Source organism: Rattus norvegicus, chromosome 8, assembly GCF_021556685.1.
Source record: "Rattus norvegicus strain SHRSP/BbbUtx chromosome 8, alternate assembly SHRSP_T2T, whole genome shotgun sequence".
NCBI classification, from domain to species: domain Eukaryota; kingdom Metazoa; phylum Chordata; class Mammalia; order Rodentia; family Muridae; genus Rattus; species Rattus norvegicus.
The window spans coordinates 53,419,697-53,431,950 of NC_141541.1; the positions used below are offsets into that span (position 1 = coordinate 53,419,697).

The 12,254-nt window shown below is 52.4% G+C and overlaps 1 protein-coding gene across 4 annotated transcripts; it reads left to right on the forward strand.

Moving 5' to 3' along the window:
• The first annotated feature begins 244 nt into the window (after positions 1 to 244).
• On the forward strand, positions 245 to 7,372 carry Fxyd2 (FXYD domain-containing ion transport regulator 2). 4 transcript variants are annotated; one of them, XM_087560752.1, is made up of 6 exons: positions 245 to 378; positions 5,305 to 5,343; positions 5,631 to 5,705; positions 6,636 to 6,672; positions 6,811 to 6,841; positions 7,087 to 7,372. In XM_087560752.1, exons 1-5 carry the CDS (start codon positions 360 to 362, stop codon positions 6,833 to 6,835), a joined length of 195 nt encoding a protein of 64 aa, XP_087416878.1. In that variant the 5' UTR covers positions 245 to 359; the 3' UTR covers positions 6,836 to 6,841; positions 7,087 to 7,372. The 4 variants fall into 4 exon arrangements, with proteins under 4 accessions (XP_087416878.1, NP_059045.2, XP_087416877.1 ...); NM_017349.3 differs by having other exon boundaries at positions 7,102 to 7,372; XM_087560751.1 differs by lacking the exon at positions 245 to 378 and adding an exon at positions 2,954 to 3,131.
• Positions 7,373 to 12,254: the final 4,882 nt, after the last annotated feature.

The window sequence follows — 12,254 nt, forward strand, 5'->3', positions numbered from 1 at the left end:
ACCAGTGTCCTTCTGGGAACCCACAGTGCAGGCCATTGGCTGCAACAGCAAGGCCCCTGTGGAGGAAGGAGAGGATGTTACCGTTTACTTTGCTGCTCAGAATGTCCCTTCCTTCAGTGCCTGTGGAGGTCAGAGACTCTTCCCCTACCCTCACGTGGGTCCCTTGCTCCAACCAGCCCAGGCAGGCAGCTGCAGGGTAAGAGTTCCCTCACCAGCCCCTCCTCCTGCCTCATTCTTCTGTCCCAGTTCAGCTCATCCAGTGTGAAGGGAGGAAGTGCCACTGTTCCTAAACAGGCCCCAGGCAAGGGCAAGCTCTCCCTGGTTCCTGTGTACCTCAAACACCTCCAGCAGCTCCTGCCATGGACAGGTGGTACCTGGGTGAGTCTCCCAAGCCTGACCCTCCCTGCTCTGTCCAACTTGGATTCAGGGGACCACTTATCACTTTCAAATATACCTACTGACTCCCCACAGTTGTGGGAGATACAGAAATGGGAGAGACAGGCTACCCTAATAAGAATACCTCAATACTGAGTCCTGTGGCCTGCTGTGGTGCTCTGGGCAACTCTGAGTCAGAGGCTGGGGAAATGCACTCTTTCTCAGCCTCCTCATCCAGCGTTGTGCCCGTGCATCAGACTACAGAGTCGCACCTTAGTCCCCGTACGTTCTAGCGGCCTGCTCTCTGTCAGATTATGCCACTTGTCTGCACCTCAATGAGACAGGGTGACGCTGCTCCTGCTCTTTCCTACTGAACCATGTGGTGGTGAAAGGGTTGCCTCCCCAGGGCCTAGAACAGAAGTCTAGCTGTCAACCTGCTTTTCACATGGTTCTGCCTACCTGTCTACCTGCCTGCCTGCCCATCCACGCATCCATTCATGTACCCATCCATGCATCCATCTACCCACCCATCTCTCCGTCTGCCTATCCGTCCATCTATCCATGCACCCACCCACCCACCCATCCTTTTGTCTGTCTGTCTGTCTGTCTGTCTGTCTGTCATATATCTTTCTCACTCGCTGCCTACTTTCATCTTGTTCTAGAAGGAACTTATAGGGGCTTACAAAGATAGTCACCAAGGTAACATAATAAGGGGTGGGGGTAGTGATGCATCCTCTGACACACAGATTCGGCAGCCATGGTGGCACCTGGACCTTCCAGCTCTGCTCTCCCCTTTCCGGATGTTCCGGGCTTCGTCTTCCCTTGCTCTCAGTTTTTCTGATCTCTGCTGGGTTATGGCACAAGTCCCTCTAGGTGTGTTTAGGGGAAGCAAATGTTCAGCCTTAGTTCCTTCATCTGTCGGATGGAACTACCGGAAACGAGATGGGAACCGTGAGTGCTGAGAGCCTGGCTTGTGGGTCCGGACTCTCACAGGGTGGGGCTGCGGTCTATCTGTGTATATGCTGGGCTCCGGAAGCTCGGGAGAGCTGCCTGAGTGCTCTTAAGTTGTGCAGCCAGGGCTGTTCTCTCCTCTTCCCACTTAGCAGGGAGTGGCTGGCTAACAAAAAGGCTAATGTCTGTCATTTTCCAGCAATGCAGGAACAATGGTGCCCGCTGTCCTAGGCCATATTCTGGCTCAGTCCCCACAACTTCCCAGAGTCCTGTGCCCTGCCCACTGTGTAGATGAAGAGACAGACATGGAGAGGTAGGCAAATTGGCAAAGATCAGATTTCTAGGCAAGTGATGAGAGCCATTGTCCTGGCATTGGTTGAGGAGCACTCGCAGATGGAGCCCCTCCTCTCAGGAGGACTGACTGCACCAGGGGAGTAGATGTTGTCTGTCTGTCTGTCTGTCTATTCATCTATAAATTATTATAGATCTAGCTATCCTCTATATATCTTGTATGTATGCATGGTCATATGTATATATGTATGCCTGTATGTGTGTATATATGTGTGTATGTATGTATATATGTATGTATGTATGTATGTATCTATATCTATCTATCTATCTATCTATCTATCTATCTATCTATCCTCTACTCATCCATAAATCTATTATCCATCTTGGTATCATGTCTCCATTATATATAACCTGCTAGTGTTGGACATTAGCTTCTTGGAGGCCAAATCTACCATCTGGAAGCCAAAGAAAACTGTGGTGCTTATAGACCCACACCATAGTTCCTAAGGAGACAGTTACAGTGAGGTGGGGGACAGCGTGGGAGGTACAGCCAGAGCATTTGAGCCCTGAAAGGGCAGCCATCAATCTTGTCTCAAACTCTTACTGGATGTGTGACTGTGGTAAGGCTCCCAGCTTCTCGATATCTCAGATGTCTCACGTCAAGTGAGGAACTAGCAAGAGAACACAACGGCGAGAAAGTGCTTTGTAAACCATCAAAACAAGCCCAAGCCCTTTCCTGAAGGAGGCCTAAGTGTATGGGGACAGCCACAAGAAGGAGGGCAACAGGGTAGGACATTAGTCAGGCATGATGGAGCATTGCAGACAGAGGTGTGAGTGGCTAACCGTGGCCTCAGGACCAGGATAAATAAAACGAGTCAGGGCAGGCCGTCAGAGACAGCAGTGCCATCGAGGCTGATCCTGCTGTGGACCCAAGGTTCACAGGGCTGTGATAAGAGGGGAGGCAGGCCGGGATGTCTAGGAACACCTCAGGGAGACATGACTGCCCCTTGAGAATGTAAGCTGTCACGGTGTTATCCACAGGGGCTTGTAGGAAGCTCTGAAGGCTAAGGGACTAGGAGGTCCCCAACCCGTCACAGGACCTCTATATATGTACTCCTCGTGTGCTGTTCTCAATGAATGCAGCTTGAAACTTTCACTTCCTCATCCCGCTGCTCAGCTGCAGCTTCCCCAGCCGATGGAAGAATACTGTTGCTGCCCATCCTTGCCCTGCTCTCTGGAAATTTCCTCTGGGAGGGGCTGGAGACCTCAGGCAGCTCCTCCCTGCCTCTGACTTCCCCCCACGCCTACCCTTGCCTGGCTCAGCAAGAGCCCCTCTGGGAACTCAGCCTTTCTTGTGACTAGGGTAAATATTACCTGACACTGTTAATATTTAATGCCCCCCACCTCTGCCCTGGTCGCCCCACGGCAGACACTATCCCCGTAGTGGAGGCCACAGGAAGATCGTGGAGAAGCCCTGGTGGCTGGGGAAATGACAGAGCTGTCAGCTAACCATGGTGAGATTGGCAGGACTCTGCCTGGGACTACCTCTGGTGGGCAGCCGAACTCCCTTTCCCTCTGGGACTGGCTCTGGTGGGCAGCCAAAGTCCCTTTCCCTCCGGGACTGGCTCTGGTGGGCGGCTGAACTCCCTTCCCTCTCCTGCTCCTTAGGTCCCCAGCCAGTGTCTCCTTAAGAAAATTAGCATTCAGAAGAGACCCCTAACCCCACAGAAAAAAAAAGCAGAATAGCAGAATTTGGAGCATTTGGAAGTGTGTGTGTGTGTGTGTGTGTGTGTGTGTGTGTGTGTGTGTGTGTGTATGACTGTTCTGAAAACAGGGTCTTGTTCTGTAGCCCAGGTTAGCCTGGAACTCATATAGCCCGAGTAACCCTGAATTCATTGCAGTCTTCCTCTCTCAGCCTTCCACACTCTGCTCAGTGTGACTTTCTAGTCTTGGATGGACAACTAAGGTTACAAAGTGGTGAGGGGTTGCCAGGATTGGGGGCGGGAGGAGCAGCCCTCTGGCCAGCTTCCCCCAGCAGGCTTAGGACCACAAGAAAAGCTGAGAGTTTTGGGATTCACAGACTCAGGCTTGAAGCCCAAGAGGACCCCTGCTGCAGGTCCATATAGCTTGAGTTTTCTGACCTAGAGCACTGGTTGGGGTGGGGCTCATCAAATGGTTCCTGAAGGGGAAGGGGAGTCCTGTCTTGGATCTGGCTGAGGCTGACAGTAGCTTCCCATGTCATCTTGAATATGACAGAAGCTGAGAAGCCTTTTTGCATGGATGCAGAGCCTGGGTCCCTGTGACTTCTCCTTAGATTTTCACCTTCCCGAATAACCCATTCCTGAGGTTAACCAGGCACTGACCCTCTCTGGCTACTGGAGGCAGCTGGACTCACCAGACCCTGTGGCTGAGGGCACAGTTCAAAGTCGCCTGGGAATTGTTAACTTGCTCACCCCTTTAGAAAGGGCTCCCGACAAGAGGGTCTCCAGCAGGGCAGCAAAGAATGCAGCTGGCATGGATGGGAAGGGGTGGGGTGACTGCAGCGTTGCTGGCCAGTGTGCTACCAGCTACCCAAGGGTAAGTGTTCTGAGCTCAGGCTGGCAGAGAGCGGGATATCTGCTTCCACCGGGATGAAGGGAGCCACAGGAGGCAGGGCCAGGGGTCATGCAGCTTAGTCTGGAAAAGTCTTCTTCCTCCATGTTACTTGAGAGGGAGGTCAGTACTTAGACTCATGGTGATGTCTTGCCTGGGTTCAAATCCCAGATCTGCCCCTTACTTGCTGTGTGGCTATGGGGTGGCTTACTTACCCTCTCTGTGCCCCAGTCTCTTGTGGATGAGGGGGAATAACAACCATGCCTCACAGGTTGTATGAGCTGACGCTTGGATCATTTTTGTCGGGAAAGCGGGCACTGAATGCTCCTCCCTCCTGTTTGCCTGGAGGGGAGGACGGTGACATAGCAGAAGATAATCTAGGATGAGTCAAGCCCAATTCTGCCCTCAATTTTCACTGTGTCCTTACGAAGACTCCAGCGGACCCTTGATTCCTTCTCCTGTTCCTTAAGCATAGATTTACCCATTGATTTATTTCACAGATAATTGCTTTTCCTTGAGGAAGTGGAATGATATCAGAGGCCTCCTGCAAGTTGGTTTTTTTGTCCTGTTCTTGTGATATAGTGCTGGGTGCTGGGGAGGACCACACCCTCCTGAGACTGTGAGGGTCCCCTCTGACAGTACAGGTCTCTACTTCAGGTGCCCTGTGTCTGATCCCAGCATACTCATGGGATATAACCTTAGGGGGTCCCCACAGGCCCCCTCTTCCCTGGGCCACTCTTGTCCTGCCTTCTCATGCCCATGTGGGCCCTTGGTGATCATCTGAGATGTCTGGGATTCTCAGGTTCCTTTTTTTCTTTCGTTTGTTTTGTTTTGTTTTGAGACAGTTTCTCTATGTAGCCCTGGCTGCCCTGGAACTCACCCTGTAGACTAGGCTGTCCTCAAACTCACGGTGATCCATCTGCCTCTGCCTCCTGAGTTGAAGGCATGTGTCACCACCCCCAGACTCCCAGGTCACTCTTACTCAGCCCTCCCTTGCCCATCGGCCCTTGCGGGATCGTTTGGGAAGTCTGAAGTTCCCACTACTCTGGGGCTGTGCTTTCTTGCTCATCCCACCCCTGGCTCTCTTCTTCTCAGGTGGCAGTGCCAAGGGGACGGAGAATCCCTTCGAGTATGGTAAGCCAGTCCTCCCCTGCCTACTCCATCAGTTGGCTTCCAGCCCCTGGGTCCCTGCTCTCTGTTCTTGTTATTTTGTCTTTTTTTTTTTTTTTTTTTTTTTTTCCGGAGCTGAGGACCGAACCCAGGGCCTTGCACTTGCTAGGCAAGCGCTCTACCACTGAGCTAAATCCCCAACCCCCCTGCTCTCTGTTCTTAACCCCGTGGGGCTGCTGGTGGGTGGACTTTGGGAGGGGGTCTGTGTGGGGCCATGCCTGCACTACTGTGCATGTCTCCTTTCTCCCAAGACTATGAAACCGTCCGCAAAGGAGGCCTGATCTTCGCGGGCCTTGCCTTCGTCGTGGGACTCCTCATTCTCCTCAGTAAGTGGCGACCCATGGAGCATTTCCCAAAGTCATACAGTAAGGACACTTGCCAGGTCCCCACCCACACTCCAGCCTGAAGAGGAATTCAGGAAGAGTACGCAGAGGACAGCGGGCTCCCGCTTCCTTCAGTGTGCCCCCTGGTGGCCTTGGGAGGTGAAGCTGAGAGGGAAGTCTGGTTGGGCAATTGTGAAGGTGGAAGCAGCTAGGAGAGCAGGGGCCGCAGCCCCATGGGGACACTGGCACCCTATCCCTTGTGTAGTCTCAGCACACTGAGGGACACCACCTCTATCCCTACTGTCAGCATTTGAGAAGGACAGTGAGACTCACAGGGAGAGACTTAGGGTGGCTCCCTCAGTGTATCTGACATCCACCCCTCAACATACTGCTGCAAGTTAGCAGGGATGGGAGCTGGGCCCTGGGGCCTATTGCTGACTTCTCCTAACTCTGGGAATGGAGCGATTCCCTTTTCTCTCTGTTAAAAGGGAATAAACCCACCCTAAGATAGCCATAGGGGTTGAAGGGGTACTTTAGGAAGGAAGGTTCTGAGGTAACTATGAAGAGTTCGGCTGTGTGTGTGTGTGTGTGTGTGTGTGTGTGTGTGTGTGTGTGTGTGTCTGAACTTTAGATTTGGCCTATCCTCCTCCACATGAGTGCTGAGCAGACGCCTTGCTGTGTTAGGCTGGTGGCATCATGAACTCTGGTCCCAGCGGCCGCTTTCAACATGTCCCCAGTCCAGCACAGATTTGGTGCAGGGACTGTTCGTTGATTGACTAACCGCTTGGTGGTTCAACCTTACATAAACAGAGGAAACATGGATCCCAAGCCCCACCCTGTGGTGCTGCTGGAGGAGGGAGGTAAACCCGGAAGAACTGGCTCTCCCAGGGTCTCCTTAGGAAATGCAACAAAGTTTACCCTCTCTTTTTCAAGGCAAAAGATTCCGCTGTGGGGGCAGTAAGAAGCATAGGTGAGTGCTGTCGGGGAACTGACAAGATGGGTGGGGCAGAGAATAAGGTGGGACGTTTTTCCTATGGGGAGGAGGGGGTCCTTCATCTGAGGGACTCTGTCCCTCCGCGTTCACCCTCTTTATCCTTCCTCACTCCAGGCAGGTCAATGAAGATGAGCTGTGACGGAAGGTATGTGCCCTTCAAGGGGCATGAGGGCTTAGGTAGAACGTGCTCATGAATAAGAGAGAACAAGCTGGGAGAAACTTGGGGGCTCAGGTGGGCGGTTCCCATGAACGTTTTAAAGCGAGCACTGGGTGTCTAAGGTGGGATGTGAGGAGTAGGAACAGCGTGGGGGCGGGGGGCCTTTGAGAATAATAAGAGGGACAGGAACAGAACCACGAGCCACAGAAACCTCCCTCCCAACTCAAAGCCAGCCTTTGTCGTTCCAGAGCCGGCAGTGCCACCGGTGCATGGGCACCAGTGATGCCCACCTTCCCCAGCCAGGCACCACGGACCCCACCATGGTCAGCACTGGCTGAAGGAAGTGCCAGGCTTACTGGGACCCCCTCATGGTCATCCCTCATGCCTCTAGATCGTTAACTTCCTCTCTCCCCTCCCCAACCTCTCTTACACCCAACTCCCTATTCCAAGTTGGGGTACATGTGCAATCTCATTGCCCTGGTTTTCAATGAATCGCTCTACAAGAATCTGCCAACAAAAGCAGGCTCAGTGTGGTCATCTACGGGAGTGTATCCTTCGCCCTTGAACAGTTACCCTGGGGACAGTTACCCTGCCTGACTTCTGGGCGCCCTGCCAAAGTCTGAAGCTGTTAAGATGAAGGTGACTTGGTGGACTGGGTCCTGCTGCTGCTGCTGCTGCTGCTGCTGCTGCTGCTGCTACTACTACTACTGCTATTGAAGTCGGAGCTTCCATGGGGTACTTGCTTCTCCAGTGCTCTGGCCAACCAAGTGCTAACTGGTGGCCACATTCATGGGCTCTATGGTTTCCCTAGGTACACTACTGTCCAGGGCAGGTGGTCTGAAAGGCCTCTACTGGTCCTCAGCTCACACTCCCAGCCTTCCTTGGGTCAGCTGGGTCCAGGGAACTCTAGCTGGACCCACACCCGTCCATCTATCTGATGCTGGCTTGCTTTGTCCCTGGGTCAGGAGTGAAGGTGAGAGCAGTCCTCTGTTACTGCTTGCTTCAGCACCATCCACCTGGGCAGAGACCACAGAGGTCCAACTCCCCCTCCCTCCATTCCCATGGAATCTCCAAGGAGACTGGAGGGCTGGCAGGGCACTGGCATCATCTGGTGACTGGCTTCTTTATCTACGTCTCCGAGTATCCAAGCAGAGCCATGTTCTGAAAGAAACAAAGTGTGTTAGGGTGGACGATACAGCCAGGCTGGACAGAGCATTTCACTTGGTACTTAAGCCTCCTGTCCTAACCCACTGCCCCAGGCTCTGAAGCCCCCCCACCCACCCATTCCTAGGTAATCACAGACACTCCTTTGAGACACTGTTTCCATTGTATAGAAGGGGATGCTGATCTCCCCCCACCCCCAAATACCCTGAATGGTAGTGACATGTGTGCACAGGGTGGTGCCCTGCCTGCCTTTTGCTGTGAGAGCTAGGAGGTGAGAGGGGCCTGGTGTGGAAGGGCAGGTGTCAGCTGAGGCCAGTAGGCACACAGGTAAAGTTTGGGTACTGGGCTCAGTATCACACCACTGACAAAATGTGACCTCACACCCTTAAATAGAACTCAGAACCACTATTTTGAGCTCCATCTAGACGGTGGGGGAAACACACTGAGGTGGAATAGATCTGGCCAGGGTTAGGACCGGGGAGGAGGCAAACTCTTCAGGTTTCTGGATGCCGGGGCAAGACAAATGGGAAAAGGCATTATTCAAGGTCTGTGGTTCACTAGAGAGAAGTGGGAGCCCTGGGAAGGAGCCCCATTTCCAGAATGTTCTAAACACCAGCCCATTACTTAAATGGTCTTGGGTGAGTCACCTCTTCCCCTTCAGTCTGCCACCATACTACTGCTCTGTTCTCTAAGTAACCAGATTGGTCCACTTGAAGTAGACTTTGAGGTCTTTGCCTGACCTGAGCCTAACCACATGTCATCCTTGAGCAGGGAGAGCTAGGTACAAGCATGAGATTACTGGTGAACCTTCCTCCTATCCTCATGCCTCTGCCCCCCTCACCCAGGCTGAGCCAGCCCAGGACTGAGAATCACTGCTCCACAGCCATTCTGATTCTGTGAGCTTCTCCTGGGCCAGGACATTTCCCTTCACTATCCAGGAAGTTAGCATGCTGAGAGTTACTGAATGTGCCTGACACTCTGAGGTTTTCTACACATCAGAGCTGTCCTAAATTACAGGCTACAAACCAAGTCTAGGAAGAGTTGCTTTGCCTTAAGCTGTTTGAGGTCTAGCTGTCTTAGGGTGCAGTTCCTGCTCCTACCACCAGAGGGAGCCCATGATTTACTCAAAGTCACCTGAAATTACGACTGATTTCCTGGAACGCTCCTTTGCACGAAGCTTTAGACCCCACAGCTCGAGTTGTCACGATCCTATCCCCAGTGTCCAGATTCTCCCTTCCAAACGCACAATTATCCAAATATGAAGCACCCAAGGTAAGGTCAATGAGCCCATCTTGGGATGAGTGGTCTGGGTGGGGCTCTGTCTTGTCTGGACTTGGCTTCCCTTTTAGAAGCTGGGACCAAGGCTGGCTCATCTGGAGTGTGAGGAATCTTTGCGCAGGCCTCTAGCTTTCCTAAAAGCTTTAGCACTTTTGGGGACCACTCCCACCTCACCTCAGCGGTTACCGGTTTAGTAATTCTTAGGTGCCACAAAAGACTCGCTTTGAGTAGCTCTGCTGGTCTTACCCACAGAAAAACCTTGGGTAGAGGTGGGTCCTAGGGCAGAGGCAGGACTGAGTTCCCCCCTTCCCCAATACCTTGCTCTGGGATCTTGTACCCCTGCTGGGGACGCAGACATGCGCCACAGGTGGCCAAGATCGGAACTGCAGTAGGATGGTAACCCGGGATAGACGCCCTGCCTGATGAATCCTATAGTCACTCAGCTCTACTGCTGTCCCAATCAGGAAGATGATTAGATTGGGCCTCAGAGTCAGCGACTTGGCCTCCTCAGTCAAGTGTGTTAGGAGAGCAACACTGAGGCATGGGCTACAAGTGAGAAGACTGTGGGGACTCTGATCCCCTCCCATGTCAGGATAAAAAAGAAATTGGGAATACTTTGTTATTACAATTGGAGAGCTGAGGGCTTCTGCTTAGAATTTGGAACCATGTATCCAGGCTTTCATTTAAGACACTGGGGGGACAAGGGGGATGGCAGTAGGTCATAGGTTAGGGTATGTGGGGGGGGAGGGGAAGGCTCCCCAGTTGTCATGGCCTCACATCTTGGGAGGGTCAGGGGGCAGAGCCAATCTTCAAACCCCATTTGGCAGATTCGTTTCTTCGAGCAGGCTGAGCTGCCCAATGTGTCCCATAATTCCACAGCGCTACTGTCTGTCTTTACATCGTTAAACCTGGTTCTCTTGTTTTGAGAACTCCTCTCTGCAGCTCCTGGAAGGGTGTCTTGGTGTCACAGGGAGGAATGCCCAGGTGAGCCAAGCAGAAGATGGACGAGGGTGGGAAGTTCTCAGGCAGGCAGCAGCTGGTGGCTCAGAACAACCACTGCAGCCCAGAGGGCCACCGACTAAACTCTGGAAATGGAAAATGGCTGTCCCCTAGCAGCCTTGTCCCCAAGTCTTCTGTGTGGAAAGATCCTTGTCTGTCTCCAGACTTGGCTTTTGGGGAAACAAAACAGGAGACTAAGGTCCAGTCTAAAAATCAAGGGGCGGTGGCTCTGAAGGGGAAGTTGGAGCTGGAGTAAATTCTTTCCCTATCCAGTGTGGTTAGTTGTTCTTAATGTACAATTAGATGCACACAGCCGCAGGAGCACAGCTGTGTGATAAGTGACAAAGGCCACCACGAGACACCCAGAGAAGCAGAAGAAGGAGACAGTATGGCTCTCTCTGAGAGTGTGGTGAATTTTCTGTTCCCCAGAAAGTCCTGTCAATCAGTAACTGAGTCTGCACTCACAGAGACCCCCGGAACTCAGCGTCCCTGCTCTGCAGTAAAATAACATTTCAGGTCTCCTGTCTGCCGACCAAACATCCACTATCAAGTCAATAAAGTGATTCAGGAGAGGTCTGAACCCTCAGACAGCCACTCCGGAGACATGAGCAGGAACGGGGGGATGCAGAATGGGACCCACCACATAGGGATCTGTTCTGGGATCCTTCTACCCTGACATACCTTCTTAGAGCAGAACATTTCTTCACCCCAGGCTCTAGCAGATTAGCTATCCCAGAGTGAGCATAATACCTCTAAGTCCGTGCGCGCCCCCTAGTGGCCATCCCAGTTCCAGTAGAGGATGTACTCAGTAAGCATCAGTTGAGTGATCACACTGGCTGCGTAGTGGCAGATGGTTCAATGGGACCCACCGCTATATAGTGTTGAGGACAGTCATGCAGGAATGGGGTCTGGGGCAGAGTTGGTGGTGTGTAGGCTCACTGAGGTGGGGCGTCTTTGAGACCTTTTCCAGTATGAGCCTTCAGCTCAACTTCTGAGTCTTGGTCTACTGGGTGGTTTTTGTGTCAACTTGACACAAGCTAGAGTCATCAGAGAGGAAGGAGCCTCAGTTAGGAAATGCTTCCCCGAGGTCCAGCTGTAAGGCATTTTCGAAATTAGTGATCAGCCAATGGTGGGTGGTGCCATTGTAGGCTGGTGGTCTGGGTTCTAAGAGAGCAGGCTGAGCAAACCATGTAAAGCAGGCCATTAAGCAGAACCCCTCCATGGTTTCTGCATCAGCTCCTGCTTCTGGGTTTCTGCCCTACTTGAATTCCTGTTCTGACTTCCGTCAATGATGAACAGCAAGGTGGAAGTGTAAACGAAATAAGCCCCTTTCCCCACAACTTGCTTTTTGATCATGGTGTTTTGTCACAGCCATAGAAAGAAACTCTAACTAAGACACGTGGGGACCAGCAAAACCCACTGGGACCCTGGACCGGTGACTATGTGGTGGGCATTATCTACAGGCTAAGAAGAATCAAGGCTACCAACTTTCCCGGACCCCCCCCCCCCAAATCATTTGGGAGAGTTCTGTCCAGCTCCATCTTCTCAGAACACCATGATGTCCAGAGATGCCAAAGAGACAATGCTGTACGAGCCCACCTTGAAGATAGCCAGATCTCAGGGATAGATTGGAACCCCCCCTTACCCCTCCCAGTCCCATGTGAGCTAAGGTATAAGGATGGTTGGCCATGTGTGAAATGTCTTCACTCCTTGGGCCCCTACCCCCCCCCCCAGCTAGGAGCTCTCAGTTTCTCCCCTTGAGGAGGTGGAAGATCATTTATGGTCCTACTAGGCTATCTTAGAGTTTTACTGCTGTGAGCCGACACCATGACCAAGGCAACTCTTATAAGGACAGCATTTAATTGGGGCTGGCTTACAGGTTCAGTCCATTATCATCAAGGCAGAAGCATAGCAGAGTCCAGGCAGGCATGGTGTAGGAGGAGCTGAGAGTTCTACATCT